The sequence below is a fragment of the Chlorocebus sabaeus genome, chromosome 11, assembly GCF_047675955.1.
Source record: "Chlorocebus sabaeus isolate Y175 chromosome 11, mChlSab1.0.hap1, whole genome shotgun sequence".
NCBI classification, from domain to species: Eukaryota; Metazoa; Chordata; class Mammalia; order Primates; family Cercopithecidae; genus Chlorocebus; species Chlorocebus sabaeus.
This window is the reverse complement of record NC_132914.1, coordinates 97,721,316-97,739,953: the sequence shown is the minus strand read 5'-3', so window position 1 is coordinate 97,739,953 and position 18,638 is coordinate 97,721,316. Positions and strand designations below refer to the sequence as shown.

General features: G+C 43.3%; 1 protein-coding gene across 1 annotated transcript in view; it reads right to left on the bottom strand.

The window, feature by feature from the left end:
• The window catches only part of SLC17A8 (solute carrier family 17 member 8), a 66,152-nt gene that overhangs the window by 33,570 nt on the left and 13,944 nt on the right, over positions 1-18,638 (bottom strand). Inside the window, exon 2 of the mRNA XM_008004371.3 lies at positions 8,000-8,252. Coding sequence (XP_008002562.3) covers positions 8,000-8,252 — 253 coding nt within the window. The remainder of the gene's footprint in view (positions 1-7,999; positions 8,253-18,638) is intronic.

The following is an 18,638-nucleotide window of genomic DNA, read 5'->3' as shown; positions in this document are numbered from 1 at the left end:
GAAGGTCCAAGTGTGTATTCGCCAAATGAATGAATAAATGAATGGCTTTGTAAAGCTTTTTGATATCAAAATGCAAATATGGAGTAAGAGGGTTCCTAATTATCATCATACTATGTTTTATAAATTTTCATCACAGCTTATTTTCCTGTCACAAGTTGTTACATATTTATCTGCCCATCTGTTCAACGTTCATCCTGTGCCTCCTGAATGCAACGTTAGGTGCTGGACAGTGTAAATACAGACTCAAATCAGCATTGTCTTTGCCTTCTAGGAGCTCACAGTCCAAGTCACTTTGGCCTATACTCTCTCATTTTACGAATTAGAAAGTTGAAGCTCAATGGTAAAAAGGAACTAGCTAATTATCATTAATTCAAATCAGCTCACCAAATTTGTATTTTGTGTTTATCATGTAACACACATAGTTCTACGCACTGGGGTACAGCAGTGAACAGCCGTAGTGACTCCTGCCTTTTTGAAGATGCCAGTGGAGATAGCCGGCAATAAACAATTACAGGCAGAGTTAGATAGTAATCAGCGATAAGATGAAAAAGTAAAGCAGGGAAGGGAATAGGAAGTATTGGATGGCAGTGAGGTGGGGTAAATTTTAGACAGAATGGCCAGGAAAGGCTTCACTGAGAAGATGAGTTTTAAGTAAAGACCTAAAGAAAGGAAGGGAGCAAATCATATGGTCATCTGAGATGTGAGCTTTCCAGGCAGAGAGACAGCAAGTGCAAGGGACCCGAGGTAGGGTTGTGTCTTGTGTGTTAGAGGAAAAGCAGTATGTCAGTACGGCTGGAGGGTAATGAACGAGGAGGAAGAGAACAGGTGTTAGTGCAAGAGAGGTTATGATGATGAAGGGTTCTTTAAGACATCATAGGAACTCTGGCTTTTAGACAAAGAGAGATGAAAACCATTGGAAAATTTGAGCAGAGGTGGAATATGATTTCACTGAGGCGCTTTCTACAGATTTCCTCCTTTAATCTGTAAAACACCTAGAGGTAATTGCAAATGAGGAAATTAAGGCTTAGAGAGATTAATTTACTTGTCCAAGGTCATACAACTATTTGCAAGGAAAAGGGGATGCAAAACCTCTCATCTGCCTAACCCCAAAACACGATATTCTTTCTATTGCTTGGAGAGACTTATTTTCTGACTAAAGAGAGACCAGACTTCTTTGCCAAGATCCACAGAATTATCCGAGGATCCAAGACAGAGGGGGAACTAGACCCTTTTAACTCCCACTTCAACCAGTTGCTAATTGTCAATCACAACATCCCTTTCTCATGCCTTTCTCTCTGGAGAAATAGTGCGTCTGTCAATCTCTGAAAAATAATACACGAAGAAGAGCCCCTAGGCTACTGAGAACTGACTTTTATTGTCATTCGAGTCCCATTAAAATCGTAATAGTGGACTAAAGACTTGAATAGACATTGCTCCAAGGAAGACCAATAAATGGCCAATAGATACATGAAGAGGTGGTCAATGTCACTAACCATCAGGGAAATGCAAATCAAAACCACAATAAGACATCGCTTTATACCTGTTAGGATGACCATTATCAAAAACAAAACAAGACAAGAAGTGTTGGTGAGAATGAAGAGAAAATAAAGCCCTTTTGCACTGCTGGTAGGAATGACTGCAGCCACTGTGGAAAACAGTACAGAAGTTCCTCCAAAATTTAAAAACAGAACTATTGTATGATTTAGCAACCCCACTTCTGGGTATTTATCCAAAAGAGTTGAAATCATGATCTCAAAGAGATATTAGTACCCCCATGTTCACTAAAGCATTATTCACAATAGCCAAGACATGGAAAAAACCTGAATGCCCACTGACAGATGAATAAAGAAAATGTGGCCGGGCGCAGTGGCTCATGCCTGTAACTTTGGGAGGCCAAGGCAAGTAGATCACTTGAGGTCAGGAGTTCGAGACCAGCCTGGCCAATATGGTGAATCCCCGTCTTTACTAAAAATATAAAAATGGGCCCGGCATGGTGGTGCGTGCCTGTAATCCCAACTACTCAGGAGGCAGAGGTAGGAGAATCACTTGAACCTGGGAGGCAGAAGTTGCAGTGAGCCAAGATTGTGCCACTGCACTCCAACCTGGATGACAGAGACTCCATGTCAAAAACAAAACAAAACAAAACAAACAATGGAATACTATTCATCTTTTGCAAAGAATAAAATTCTGCAAGATATAACAACTTGCATGAACCTGGAGGACATTATGCTCAGTGAAATGAGCCACTCACAGAAAGACAAATACTGCATGATTCCACTTACACGACGTATCCAAAATAGTCAAATTCATAGACTCAAAGAGTAGAATGATGGTTGCCAGGGGCTGGGGGAGGGAGAAATGAGGAGTTACTAATCAATGGGCAAGAAGTTTCAGTCAAGCAAAATGAACAAGCTCTAGAGATATCTATTCAACATGGTACTTACAGTCAACCATAATGTATTGTACACTAAAAACTTTATTAAAACAGTAGCTCCATGTTAAGCATTCTTATCACAATAAATTTTTTAAATTATAAATTATATAATTAAATAATTTAATTTAATTTATAATTTAAAAAATAATGGCCCTGTATATGGACCATTACTATAGTAAACCAAACACTGTGTCAGATATTGTGAAAGGCCAAAAAAATGGCCCCCAAAAGATATCCACATCAAATCCCTGGGACCTATAAATGCTACCTTATCTGAAAACAGGTCTTTGCTGATGTGAAAATGTCAAGAATCTTAAAATGAGATATCTGGACTATCCAACTGTGCCCTAAATCCAATGACAAGTGTCCTTATAGGAGAAAGACAGATGGAGATTTGAGACAAAAGAGGAGACACGCAGAGAGATGTCCACATGAAGATGGAGGCAGAAATGAGAGTGACATTGTCCCAGACCGAGGATCTGCTGCATCCACTAGAGGTTGGAAGAGTCAAGGAAAGATTCTCTGCTAAAGTCTTCAGAGGGTGTGAGGTGCTGCCAACACCTTGATTTAGACTTCTTGTCTCCACAGCTCTGAGAGAATAAATTTCTATTGTTTTAAGCCATCAAATTTTTGGTAATATGTTATGGCAGCCTCAGGGAACTAATATAGGCATTTAATATAGGTTAGCTTATTTGATCTTCAGAGTAGTCCTTTTATTCCCATTTCACAATAAGGGCAATGAGGGTTAGCAAAGAACTTCTAGAAATGTCAGTTCCTGTCTGCTCACACTTCTGAGAGGATTCCACCTTCCCCAGCAACATGGGATTCTCTCCCACTGACCACCACAGCTGACTGGACACCTGAGTAGAGAGAGCCAAGCCAGTCAGGTGTGGTGGTTCACGCCTGTAATCCTAGCACTTTGGGAGGCTGGGGTGGACAGATCACTTGAGGTCAGGAGTTCAAGACCAGCCTGGCCAACATGGTGAAACCTCATCTCTATTTTTAAAATACAAAAATTAGCCAGGCATGGTGGCATGCACCTCTAATCCCACCTACTTGATAGCCTAAGGAGTAGAATCGCCTTAACTGGGGAGGTGGAGGTTGCAGCAAGCCAAGATTGCACCACTGCACTACAGCCTGTGCAACAGAGATTGCGCCACTGCACTACAGCCTGTGCAACAGACGAAGATTTTGTCTCAAAAAAAAAAAAAAAAAGTTCAAGACAACCAAGCTATAGGCTAGGCCAGTCAGCCTCTCCCCATCTCTCTGTCTCTGTCTCTGTCTGTCTCTGTCTCTCTCTCTCTCTCTCTCTCTCTCTCTCTCACACACACACACACACACACACACACACACACACACACACACAGAGCAACCCAAACCCCCAGAGATTCTAGTTAGACAATAGAGCACTCTTGAACCCAACTAAGCCCCATAGAGTCACAGAGTCAGGGCCAAGTAAATCAGCTTCCTGGCAAGACAAAGGCTCAAGGCACTTCCACTGTGGAAGGCGGTGAGAAGCCAGGGAAGAGGAAAGAAAGCAGTCCATGAAGGACTGGGGAAAACAGAGCTGACTCCAAGAAAAGCAGATGAAAGACTCTGTGGGGCAAGCAATTCGGAGACCTTAGCAAAGGCTTCTCTAGTTCCTATGAGGGAAAGCTCCTTTCAGCAGTTCTGGCAGGGCCTGTCCTGGGGCCTCAGAAAGAATTACATAAAGACTCCCTTCCCTCCTCAGGGCAGAGGACAGCCTGGGTTTCAGTCCCACCTCAGGCTGGCTTCTGTGTCCTGGGGTGCAGATTGCACAAACATATACCACAGACCTACTTTCTGCCCTTGGCTTTCATGAGATCCCCTTACAGACCTACAATAATCCCTGCTATCATTTTTTGTTTGTTTAGACGGAGTCTCACTTATCTCGGCTCACTACAACCTCCAGCTCCCAGGATTCTCCTGCCTCAGCCTCCCAAGTAGCTGGGACTACAGGTGTGTGTCACTATGTCTGGCTAATTTCTTTTTGTATCTTTTAGTAGATACGGGGTTTCACCATGTTGGCCAGGCTAGTCTAGAACTCCTGACCTCAGGTGATCCACCCACCTTGGCCTCCCAAATTGCTGGGATTACAGGTGCGAGCCACCGTGCCGGGCCCCAATAATGCTCTTTTAACTTGAGCCAGTTTCACTGCACTTCTCTTCTTTGCAACTAGCAATCCCTGACCAGGACACAAGGGCAACTTATTCAAGGTCCCAGAGCTCATTAAAACCAGGTCTGGCCAGTTCCAAAGCCCATCCTCTGAATCCTAAAGGGCCCATGATCCATAGGAAGAACTTTGGACTTTTCCTGAGAGTAATGAGAAAATAAAATCACAAGTTTCTCAAACTTCGGTCATTTTTTTTTCTTACTATATGTCAAACACTTTTCTAAGAGTTCACATGTTTTAACTCAAAACTATTAAATGTAAAATATGGGCCAGGCACAGTGCTGCATGCTTGTAATCCCAGCACTTTGGGAGGCCAAGACAGGAGGATCCCTTGAGGCCAGGAGTTTGAGATCAGCCTGGGCAACATGGCATGATCCCATCTCTAAAAAACATTTTTTTTTTAAAAAATTAGCTAGGAATGGTGGCGTTAGCCTGTGGACCCAGCTACTCGGAAACTGAAGTGGGAGGATCACTTAAGCCCAGGAGGTCAAGGCTGCAGTGAACTATGATCACACCACTTCACTGAAGCCTGGGCAACAGAGATCCCATTTCAAAAAAAAAAAAAAAAAGATTGATCACGCATTAGTTAAAATCACTCTTCATACCACTTGTAGAACATATGCCACATATTTTAAATATCTACCTATTCATCCTGCTTATTTCTCTCCTTCTTTTGAAATAAAGATTTAAAGATATCTCAGTGCCAAATATCTAGTTCTTCCCCTTAAAACAGAAAAACCAAACAAACATACCAGCTTTTCAGAGCTTTTCTTAATACAATTAGTGAAGTATTTGTCATTTGGCTAAACATGCTCAGTTAGTATCTAAGCTTTGTTCTAAGCGGACAAGAGAGAAATAATCTGCTACAAATTAGAGTTGTGCTAGAGTTTCTGATACTAAATCCCTACTCCTAAGTCCAGAGGAAAAAAAAATTTAAACCATATTTCAGATTTTAATCAGTTTCTTCAGACTCCAGAGGGCACAGTCAGAGAAACTAGAGAGCGCACATTAGCATTGTTCCTCGGGTTTATCAAAATGTCTTTTCCATATGCCTCAGAGCAGACTCTATTGACCGAGGTCTATCTTTTCAGGCAACAAACAAATGCAAAACAGCATCTCATTTTGATCTGGGCCTCAGCAGACAAGTTTTAATTAGCTGGCCTTGCTCACAAAAGGCTGAAAGAATGCACGTGATACACATCTGAAACCTCGCTAATATACATCATTCGTTATTTTAAAAATGCATGATATGCCCTTCTACCTCTATCCCCCACACCCCTACAAAAGACAGGATATCCTTTTAGGACAGATTTGGCTGTGGCATCAAATAGAGACTAGTTAGGAGGATCTCCATGGTGCTGTTTTCCTCTGGCAGAATAATCTCTTGGTTTGAAAAAAGCAAAAACAAATAGCTTGCAGACCAACTGAAGACTTCTTTTTGACAGATTGAAATCAAATTTTCTCAAACCAGTGCCTGGCAGGAGACTGTTCCAGATGATGCTAATAGATGTGGCACGAAAGAGAGCATTCTATGATCAAGTCAGTCCAGGAACTACTGCCCACCACGTCTCCCTCTTGGAAAGTCTCATAGGACACAGCACAGTATGGGCTCTAGGTCTCACGCTGCCTTCTTCACAGTACAGCCTGCAGCGCAGTGATTTCCCAGACACTAGTTCAAAAAACTGTGATCTAAATGTGTCTTCAAACAGAGGGAGGGACCAGAGAACTGTTAAATGCCTCTCTGCAAATGAACGGATTTCTGCATGAGTCACTGCGGTGTGTGAGTTTAGTACGATGAAACATGCATTTATGGGGTGTCTACTGGGCAGACATTTTTGTTTCTTTTCCCCCATAACCTCAGTACTTCTCTAGGTCTATCAGTTAAGCAGCAAACCAGATTTTATGTTTCCAGTGATTCCTAAAACAATACTATTTAAGTCACTTCAAAGTATCCTTGCTTGTAACTATGATGGCCTCTGAACTGGCCCTGTGGCCTCCATTCCTATCTCGCCTCAATCTGGCCCCCTGTGATGGGGCAGTGACCAGTCTGGAGCACAGATGTGATCACTCCATGTTTGCAGCCCCTTGCTACACGCCCACCAGGCTGCGGATGATTAGCCCCCTATATACTTTGTTGCCTCCACCTCAAGGTGCTCTACCCAATCACTGGGAGTTCTCAACCTGGAGTCTGTAGATGGAATCCTACGGATCTGAGAAGTTGGATGGGAAGAAAACATGCATCTTTATTTTCACTCTTAACCAAAATTTAGCATTTTCTGCCATTATGAATGTAGGCAACAAGCCACAGTCGTATGACGAGTACCTATGACTCTGTCCCACGTGTAAATCATAAATATGTTCAAATCGTATTACAGTCATGGCCACTATTTCCAACAGTAGCTTACATTCCAACTTAAAATCACAGTAAATGTTAGACCCAATGCCAGATTTAGTCACCGATGTACTACTAAAGAAGCCCATATGTTTCTATGTCACAAATGTGATTTTTAAATGTTTTGGTATTTATATTTTAATATAATTGGCTTCTTTTGTCATCCTTTGTGTTTTATTTTAAGAACTTAAAACATTACTTTGGCAAATATTCATCAGTCGTCACCAGGAGTCCATGACACAGAAAAGATGATGAGCTCCTGTTTCAGTTCCTAAAATATACCTACATAGTATGTGTGCATTCTCTCTCTCTCTCTCTCTCTCTCACACACACACACACACACTCTCTAACTCTCTCTCTCTCTCTCTCTCGGTCTCTGTCTCTTTCTTACAGTTGTTCACAATACCTTTTTCTTCAAACATTCTTTTTCCCACCCCACCACACCCTCTTTGCCTGGTCCAGCCATCACTTTGGGAATTTGTTCACAATAGTGAAGTCTGGGCTGGGCCCTCTCCTATAAGCCTGAGCATCCTGTGTACCTCCAACATGGCACCTAACCCCCAAAACTGTCATCACTTACTAGTCTCCATGAGGACAGGGCCCAGTCTAGGTCGTTCACCTTTCTATCCCCATCACTTTGCACAGTGCTCAGCACAAGTAGCCACTCTCCATTTTTGTCATATCACTGAAGGAATTGCAGGGCTTTCTCTCAAGGAGCAAAGTATTGACACAGCTGCAGTCAAAAAAAGTTTCCTCATGATTGTAGTCTCAGCTACTGATCTGAGATGCTGAAATGCTGAGATGGGAGGAGCTACTTATTTGAGATGCTGAAATGGGAGGATGCTGAGATGGGAGGGTCATTGCAGCCTGGCAGGTCGGGACTGCAGTGAGCCAAGATTGCACCACGTACTCTAGCCTGGGAGACCGAGTGAGACCCTGTCTCAAAAAGAAAAGGCTTCCACCATGGATTGATACCAACCTGAATTTCCGGTTTTCCATCGACATATATAGTGCTGTTGTTGACCATTTCCACAATGGCAACTCCAAGATTGCATCGGATCCCAAAAGAAATGCAGAATCCCAGCCCACTCATGATAGCAATGATGTAACGCTTGGGGAGGCCACAGCAGCGGCAGTCGCAGAGTGGGGGGCTTGGCCTGGACATCTGCACTGGCCTTCCTTCTTCATTCAGCTCAATGTTATCTTCTTCCTCAGTGCTCCCATCGATTTTTCTACATGGGAAGAAGGATAGGCAGAAAATAAAAGCCAGGATTAAAGGAAAAAGAAAGGATACTAAGCAAAAAGAAAAAAGGTATCAGCAGATGAAAAACAAAAAGGAAGACCCATAGTAGAATACTATGGGTGTATTATTATTATTAAAGTAAGTCTTATTATTAAATATTATTACTATTAAAGTAAGTTATAGTGGCTAAAACTACTGATGTTCTGGGTATTGTGTGGGACTTTTATAAGCATTCAATCAATCATTTAAATCTTATAACAACCCCATGAGGTAGATAGTGTCATCATGCCATTTTATAGATGAGGAAACTAAGTCACTTGAGATAGGATAGAAGCCGAAGTCCAGAGCCTGTGTCTAAAACACTATGCTATACTGAGTTTCCTGCTGAAAGAGCATTGACAGACTTTGTTCACATTGCTCGACCCAGCTGTTATAGTTGACCTTAATCTTTCTAAGTCCTTTGTTTTTTTTTTTTTTTTTTTTTGAGACAGAGTTTTGCTTTTGTTGCCCGGGCTGGAGTGCAATGGCATGATCTCGGCTCACCGCAATCTCTGCCTCCTGGGTTCAAGCGATTCTTTCACATCAGCCTCCCAAGTAGCTGGGATTACAGGTCTGCACCACCACGCCAGGCTAATTTTTGTATTGTTAGTAGAGATGAGGTTTCTCCATGTTGGTCAGGCTGGTCTCAAACTCCTGACCTCAGATGATCCGCCCGCCTCGGCCTCCCGAAGTGCTGGGATTATAGGTGTGAGCCACTGTGCCTGGCCTAATTTTTCTAAGTCTTAATAAAATATTAAGTGGAGGTGAAGAGGGACATTTTCTATCACAATGTACACCCATTTGGTTGTATATGGTTTTCTCCTTAGATGGTTCCTCTAAGGAGGTGGTCCTCTAGCACCTTTTATTCAAATGTAGAATTTTTCACTGACCTCATAGATTCCAATTATGGCACATTCGTTATAGTGAATTTATCTCTTCTTTTAAAAACAGTAATTGGGCAAACTGAACCCTATCTGTCAATTATAAAGGAAGTTGTATCCTCTTACTTATTGTCATCTTTCTGAGGATGCTGTCATGGCCCACTTAAGGTCCAAGTGTTTTTAAAGATAATCAAAACTTGCAAGTTTTCATAAATATTAAATTCAGTGACAAATAGCTAATATAATGGTTAACCCAATAGTTTGGATGAAACACAAGTCATTTGCCCACCCGTTCATATGAAAGACAACCTTGGCAGGCTCTTTTTTTTTTTTTTTTTTTTTTTTGAGATGGAGTCTCGGTCTGTCACCAGGCTGGAGTGTAGTGACGTGATTCTCAGCTCACTGCAATCTCCAACTCCCTGGCTCAAGTGACTCTCCTGCCTCAGCTTCCCGAATAGCTCGGATTACAGCCACGCGCCACCACACCCAGCTAATTTTTTTATTTTTAGTAGAGACGGGGTTTCAACATGTTGGCCAGGATAGTTCTGATCTCCTGACCTCATGATCTGCCTGCCTTGGCCTCCCAAAGTGCTGGGATTACAGGTGTGAGTCACCGCCCCGGCACCTTGGCAAGTTCTTATGACTCAAGGAAAACCAAATTTCCAGCATAAGTATAGAGAAATATACTGGATTCAATTCAGTTCATCAGCTATATATTAAGTGCCTACTGTGTCTGAGGTACTGTGCTAAGTGTTGGGGAGCAATAGAGAATATGACATGTTCTCTGCCTTCTTCCGGCTCTTAGGCTGGTGGGGAAGGAAGACACATACACAAGCATCTATAATTACTGGATGATGTGGGTTTTGTTGAAATCAAAGTGAAAAGCGATGGTAAAACACGGGAAGGAGCTTTCAGTTTCAACCTGTGAGCCCAGAGTAGAAGCTTAGTAAATGTGCCAGAACATTAAAGCAATTGGAAAAGAACTCTAATCATTTCCCTACCGATGTATCTACCTACCAGCCTGCATTTATACTGATGGGGTCTATGTGTTCATCCGCAGTTGTCCATGCTTCTAGCTAAGGCCAGCCCCTCTCCCTGGACACTAGATCTCGTCCCCTTTTATCCCCTCACGAATATTGCTCCAGAAATCCCCACCCCCACACTTCATCCATTATGTTCTTTTCCCTAGTATAATAGATCATTCCTGTTGCCTATAAATAAACTTTTATTCCTCCCATATGACAATCTAAAATAAAATACATTTTCTCTTTCAGTTATCCTATTTTTCATTTTCCTTTTTAAAAAAGAAATGACTTCAATTCCTCTCCTCTTGTTCTCTCCTGGACCCACTCCAGCCAGGTATTCCCAACCTGAGCCTGCAAAACTGCTCTTCTTAAGGTTTTCGATGCCCTCCTCATGGTTCAGTCCAAAGGTCATTTTTAGTCTTCATCTGATTTAATCAGCCTAGCAGCAGCATTTGACACAATTGACCACTTTCTCTGCCTTGGCCATTTTATGTTCTTCCAGGAAAACACTTGGTCATCCTCCTAATTCTTCTCTTTTGTCTCTTATAGCTGATTCCTTCTTTCCTCCACCTATATACACTAGAATGCCTAGGACTCCGTTCTCGGTCTCTTGCTTTCTATCTATGCCCTCTAGGTCATCTAAGCTGGCTCTGGGCTTTGGATACCATGTATATGCTAACAGCTCCCAATCTTTATAACTAGCCTTATCTGACCTCTTCTTGGACACCTAAAAGGCAGCTTAAACTTGACATGTCCAAACTGACTTCCCCTAAAAAAAATATATAATTCCTGAAGTCATTCTCATCATAAGTAATGACAATTTTGCAACTTTGGTTGCTCCAGCAAAAATCTTGAAGCCATCAGGCTGGGTGCGGTGACTCATGCCTGTAATCCCAGCACTTTGAGAGGCCGAGGGAGGTGGATCAGCTGAGGTCAGGAGTTCGAGAGCAGCCTGGCCAACATGGCACACCCTGTCTCTACTAAAAACATAAAAATTAGCCAGGTGTGGTGGCATGCACCTGTAGTCCCAGCTACTCAGGAGACTGAGGCAGGAGAATCACTTGTACCTGGGAGGCAGAGGTTGCAGTGAGCTGACATTGCACCATTACACTCCAGTCTTCGTGACAGTGAGACTCCATCTCAAAAAAAAAAAAAAAAAAATCTTGACGCCATCTTGGATGCCTCACTTCTCCAGTTTATGTCCAACTGAGGAGCTCATGTACTTTACTTTAAATGTTAAGTCTCCCACCTACTCAGCTGTGTGACTTCAGCCTAATTACTTAACCTCCCTGGACTTCAGTTTCTTCATCTGTAAGCTAGGAATTATAATAGTTTCTTCTTCATAGCGTTGTTCTTAGGATTGTCATAAATGAGTTATTAAACTTAGGTAATTTAGAACAGAACTTTCCACATATTAAAAAGTGACATATGCCAGCTATTTTTATTACATTAATTCTCACCATCACTTAATCAGTGAGGTGCTAGACTAAGCATTGATGCCATTAGCTCTGAGAGGCAGTTAGATGATAGGACTTTATAATGGGCCGCCCTAGTAGTCTCCATGAATTTCTGGCAACCAAATATGTATAACTTAAATAGGATGGAAAACTGATGCTCTAGGCTTGGCTTGGTGGCTCACGCCTGTAATTCCAGCACTTTGAGAGGCTGAGGTGGGCAGATCACCTGAGGTCAGGAGTTTGAGACCAGCCTGACCAACATGGCAAAACCCCGTCTCTACTAAAAATGCAAAAATTAGCCAGGCCCAATGGTGGTGTGCACCTGTAGTCCCAGCTACTCTGGAGGCTGAGGCATGAGAATCACTTGAACCCAGGAGGCAGAGGTTACTGTGAGCTGAGATCACACCACTGCACTCCAGCCTGGGCAGCAGAGTGAGACTCCATCTCAAAAATAAAAAAGAAGAAGAAGAAGAAGAAGAAGAAGAAGAAGAAGAAGAAGAAGAAGAAGAAGAAGAAGAAGAAGAAGGAGGAGGAGGAGGAGGAGGAGGAGGAGGAGGAGGAGGAGGAGGAGGAGGAGGAGGAGGAGGAGGAGGAGGAGGAGGAGGAGGAGGAGGAGGAGGAGGAGGAGGAGGAGAAAACTGATGCTCTAATGTTGACACATTACTATAATAGTATATTCCTAGCAGCTAAAACGAGGATAATATGTAACAACCACAGCAATACTTGTATGAGGCAAATTCATTTCTTTCCCTCTGCCCTCCTCTACAGATGCCTTCATGTAATTCTCTTATTTGATCATTAATTCAGCTCAGTGAGACATGGGAAATCTAATACTCCCATTTGACACAAAATACAACCGTAGTTCAGAAGGCAAGAACAAACCGGCCAAGGTCACACAGCCCTTAGTGGGTAGAGGCAAGATATGAAACCCTTCTCCTTTCCTGTCTAGGTCCCTTGGGCCCCTTTCCTGTGTGTTCCCAGCACACCAGGCCGTGTTCCTTCTCAATGATCTTCCTGAGTCACTTTGTCATCTGCACCTGTTACTTTGTAGTCCTTGCCCAGCCACCATGATTCAGAAGAGCACGAGCACAGTAAGAGAATGGGCTCCGGACTGAGAGACGCCCAGTGCTGTCTCCCACGTGCTAGCTCTGTGACTTTGGCTAAGTTACTTGACCTGCTACTAGTCTTCCAGGGATGTTGTAACAACGTACCACAAACTAGGTGCCTTAAACAACAGAAACGTATTTTCCTACATTTCTAGAGCCAGAAATCTGAGATCCAGGTTTCAGCAGGCCTTGGTTTCTTCTGAGGCCTTTCTTTTTGGCTTGCAGATGGCTCTTATCCCTGTGCCTTCACATAGTCTTCCTTCCATGGATCTGTGTGTCCCAATTTTTTCTTCCTATAAGGACATCAGTCATATTCTATTAGGGCCTACCCTAAGGACCTCATTTAACCTTAATTACCTTTTTAAAGACCCTATCTCCAAATGTAGTCATATTCTGAGGTACTGAGGGTTAGAATTTCACCGTAATGAATTTGGGCAGATTCATATGAAGACACAATTCAGCCTGTAAGAATCCCTATCTGTAAACTAGGCTAATCGTAATGGGTATCTCATAGGGTTGTTCAATGATTGATGCATGTAAATGATTCATGGCAGTGCCTGGTATGTAAAAAGTGCTTTATATTAATAGGTGGTAAGTACTATCACTATTGCTATTAATAAAGTGTCACCTGTCATAAGCTTAGCGCTCTCTATATGCATGCAGATGCTTTAGATGAAGGCTAATGAAAACCGAAAGCGCTGTGGGGTTTTGCAGTGCTTAATTGCAGACAGCCCCAGCTGCTGTGCTCTGAATCAACCACCCATTTGGCGTGGGGACAGCGCTTCTTTCTCACAGGCTGCTATTCTGCCAAGAACTGAGCACCTCAGGGATGTGAGGCCGTTCTTTCCTGCCAAAGGCAGGACTCCCCTGACAGTGACTGGCTCCAGGGCTCCCCACTGGCCATGCCAAAACTTCCCAGTATTGTAGTATAGTCTGAAAGTCTTCTCACCTAACTTTTCTTCTTTCCTTCTCTCCTACACAGGTAGCAGTTTGAACACTCTCCCAGCCTCCTCCAGCTCCTTCCCCATTTTCCCTCAATAAATCTCTTGGCCAGGTGTAGTGACTCATGCATGTAACCCAAATACTTTGGGAGGCTGAGGCAGGAAGATCACTTGAGTTCAAGAGTTTGAGGCTGCTGTGAGCTGTGATTGTGCCACTGCACTCCAGCCTGGGAGACAGAGCGAGACCATGTCTCATATGTGCCAAATCCTGTCTTGGTATCTGCTTTCTCGGAAGACTTGAACCAACACAAGCATGCTCTGTGTGCACAGTGCCATCTTAGATATCCTGAGACTTTCTGGAGGGAAGACATACAGTATGGGAGATGGAGAGAAAGAAGGGGAAAGTAATGATCAAAGGGTAGGCCCTGAAAGAAGCAGCTGTGGGCTCCCCAGGAAGCAGGACCTATAGCTGGCTGATCTGAAGCCAGTCCCTTACAGCAGCTCTCCAGTTGGAGACGAGATATCGGGAGCTGTGGGGAGGGGTCTGAGCAGAGGATCTCACTTTCCTTTGCCCAAAGTGGCAGCTGAGCCACCACTTCAAGGGATCATGGGCTCAGGAGCAAATGAGGATCACCAACTAGCAGGACCTCCTGAGTTGTTTGTGAGTCCTTTGCACAACCTTGCTGTGGCAAAGGGGGAGCACCAAAATGAACAGAAATCTAACTTCCCCCAGGCAGGGGGCTCAGAGTCAGATTTCATTTGTTTCATTTTATTTATTTTTTTGAGACAGAGTCTTGCTCTGTCACCTAGGTAGGAGTGCAGTGGCGCAATCTTGGCTCACTGCAACCTCCACCTCCCAGGTTCAAGCCATTCTCGTGCCTCAGCCTCCTGAGTAGCTGGGATTACAGACATAGGCCACCACGCCCGGCTAATTTTTGTATTTTTAGTAGAGACAGGGTTTCAGCATATTGGCCAGGCTGGTCTCGAACTTCTGGCTTCAAGTAATCCACCCACCTCACTCTCCTAGAGTGCTGGGATTAATAGGTGTGAGCCACTGTGCCCGGCCAGATTTGATTTGTTTTAAAAGCATTCAAATAGCAGGCCATTTCTTGTATAGCCTAGCTCACAGAGGAATACTAAGCACCCCCTCACCTTCACCCTGTATCATGGAACACACCAGGCTCTGGGCAGTCAGATAATCTGGATTTGATTTCCAACTCTGCCACTGATACTCGAGCTGTGTGACTTGGGGGCAAATAACCTGGCCTCTCTGAATCTCACATATCCTCTTTTGTACAATAAACATTTATCTCACAGAGATACATGAGCCTACCCTACAAAGACTAACACATTACCGCCAATAAATGAATAGACATTGCCTGAACGTTAGGGTCTCTGCCATCCCTGGTGTCTCCTTAGCATTTTACACATTCCTCTGTTAGAGCACTTCTCACATGGAGTTAGAGTCATTTTCATTCAGCAGCATAGGTGCTAAGTATATAGCCACTGATTTGAGCTAGGCACGGTGGCTCATGCCTGTAATCCCAGCACTTTGGGAGGCTGAGGCGGGTGGATCACCTGAAGTTAGGGGTTTGAGACAGGCTTCACCAACATGGTAAATGAAACCCTGTCTCTACTAAAAATACAAAAATCAGCTGGGCACAGTGGCAGGCACCTGTAATCCCAGCTACTCGGGAGGCTGAGGCAGGAGAATCTCTTGAACCTGGGAGGCGGAGGTTGCAGTGAGCCGAGATGGCATCATTGCACTCCAGCCTGGGTGACAGAGCGAGACTCTGTCTCGGCGGGGGGAAAAAAAGTCACTGATTTGTGTCATGTCCATATATGAATGAAGGTCTCCCTGATCCCAGGACCATTTCCAACTCATCTTTATTCTCCATGTTCAGCATCGTGCCTGGAAACAATGAATCCTTGTCCAACTGAATGGAATTGGTGGATCAATTCCAGACATCATTCCTGGCTTGAAGCACTTATAGACAGGGTTAAGGATCTATTCATCCCTGTCCAGAAAAAAAAAAAAAAAAAAAAAAAAAAAAAAGCTTTATAAAAAGGGGAGGAGAGGAGAAAGTTATTTAAGAATAAGAGAAGAAAAACGAACTCATTTCTTAGGAGTTGGAGGACTTTAATTATCCCTAACAGCTATTTATCCCATTCAGTTTTCCTTCCCTGCTTGACTGCAGTTGATCTTTTAGATCAGAGAATCTTCATTCTTTCTAGAGTGACATTCTCATTCTTGTTTCTCCAAATATAGACAACTGCGGTCTGCGGACTGCTGGCCCTTTGCACACTAGGGAGGTGCCTGCTCTCTGTTCTCAGACACAGTTGTCCAGCAAACATCCAAGCCCCAGGAGTCTAATTGCCTAAGATATGCTAACTAACCCTTAGGCACTTAAAGAACTATTTCTTTGCAATTCAAATGTTCCCACTAATTGCGGAAAAGGTTTTGTTTTGTTTTGTTTCATAGGTAATAAGATCAACACTTGGAGCACAAAGTGAGAGAACTTGCAGATAATTTTAAAAATCCATTTACTGGCTGGGCGTGGTGGCTCACGCCTGCAATCCTAGCAGTTTGGGAAGCTGAGGCAGGAGGATCCCTTGAGCCCAGGAGTTCGAGACCAGCATGGGCAATATAGACAGACCCTGTCTAAAGCTAAATATATATATAACAATATTTTTAAATCAATTTGCTTGCTCACCGTATTTGGTATGAACTGAAATGTGTGCCCCAAAATTCATGTGTTGAACTCTTAACCCCCAGTACCACCAAAGGTGGCTATATTTAGGACAAGGTGCTTAAGGAAGTAATTATGGTTAAATGAGGCCCTTAGGGCGGGCCCTAATCTAATATGAATGATGTCCTTATAAGAAGAGGACATTTGAGTCAGGTATGGTGGCATGGATGCCTGTGGTCCCAGTTACTTGGGAGGCTGAGGGGAGAGGATCACTTAAGCCCAGGAGTTGGACATTGCAGTGAACTATGCACTCCAGGCTGGGTGACAGAGGGAGACCCTGTTTCAAAAAAATACATAAATAAAAAGAGACTTGGACACACAGAGACACCAGGGATGCATATGCATAGAGGAAGGCCATCTGAGGACACAGCAAGAAAGCAATATCTGCAAGTCAAGGACAAAGGCCTCAGGAGAAATCAAACCTTGATCTTGGACTTCTAGCTTCCAGAACAGAGAGAAAATAAATTTCTATTGGTTAAGCCACCCAGTCTGTAGTATTTGGTTGTGGCAGCCCTAGCAAACAAATATAGCATTCAAATTTGCCCTCCGAAAAAGTCCCATTTAGCTTATGTTGTCTTTTACATAATCCTTGAGTTGCTCTTCTACTAGAAAAAGAAAATTAACTGAAGGACATTGACTACTTGCTACACTCTAGACACTCCGCGAGGTTTCTATAAAATATGTATTATCTCCCTTAATCCTCAAAATAGTCTTGACAAATAGGACTTACCTCCATCTTACAGCTCAGAAGACTGAGACTCAGAATTTTTAAAACCTTGCCTAGCTGGACGCAGTGGCTCACGCCTGTAATCCCAACACTTTGGGAGGCCAAGGCAGGTGGATCACCTGAGGTCAGCGTTCAAGGCCAGCCTGGCCAACGTACTGAAAACCCATCTCTACTAAAAATACAAAAAAGTTAGCTGGATGTGCTGGCAAGTGCCTGTAATCCCAGCTACTCAGGAGGCTGAAGCAGGAGAATCACCTGAACCTGGGAGGTGGAGGTTGTAGTGAACTGCACTCCAGCCTGGGTGACAGAATGAGAACTCTATCTTAAAAACAAAACAAAACACAACAAATTGCCCAAGGATCATCCAGCTGCGGTTGGTGAAGGGAGAACACAACTGAGATTTGCTATCCAGCCTATTGCTACCAGTGTGCCACAGGAACTAATCAGAAAGCGCCTGACAAATAGCGAGTGCTTTACCTACACAGACTTTTTTTTAAAGGTTCTGGAGAAGCAGTATTGCAGTGGGATTAAGAGAACTTGCCCTGGAGACAGACAGTCCTGGGTTCAATGCTGACTGTGGTATTTATTAGGTACGTGACCTTGAGCAAATTACCTAACTTCCCTCAACCTCAGTTCCCTCATTTATGAGAGGAAGATAGGACTACCGTGAACGTTAAATAAGACTGAGTTACAAAACACTTAGCCTAATCCCTAGCACTTGACAAATAATCAATAAATGGTAAATTTTAAAGAAGGGAAGGAGGATTTAAAATACGATCCCCAGAGCTAGTTTGAGATTTGAAATAGGATCTTATCAGCATGGATTTCAGCACATCACATTCAAAAGGAGCTCAATAAAGTGCACCTGGTCAACTCCAGCCCAGTCAATGCTCTCACAGTATCTGTCTCTCATTTTTAAAATTGGTATTTGCCTCTTCTGGTAGATTGTAAGTTCAGAAAGTCAACAACCAAAAATCCCTAGCACTCAGCCCAGCTTCATAGATTTTGAGGTATTAACCTAGGCTGTTTTTGTTTTCTCCTGGTAATCTGACCCTTTCCTATCCCCCCATTTAAGCAGAGAGTCACTGCTTCTTACCTCAGCAGGGATCATTAGATGAACAAGAGGAAAAAAAGATAGTCTCTATGGCTTTAAAAAGCCTACGTCACAGATGACAAGCTGACAGCCCAATGGCCATATGTGACCCATAACCATGTTTTGTTTATCTGGTGTAATGTGTGTATGGGTTTTTGCTTTTTTTTTTTTTTTTTTTTTTCTCCTTAGAATTTAGATTAATTGGCCGGGCACGGTGGCTCATGCCTGTAACCCCAGCACTTTGGCAGGCCAAGGCGTGCAGATCACCTGAGGTCAGAAGTTCAAGATCAGCCTGGCCAACATGGCAAAACTCCATCTCTACTATAAATACAAAATTAGCTAGACATGGTGGTGCA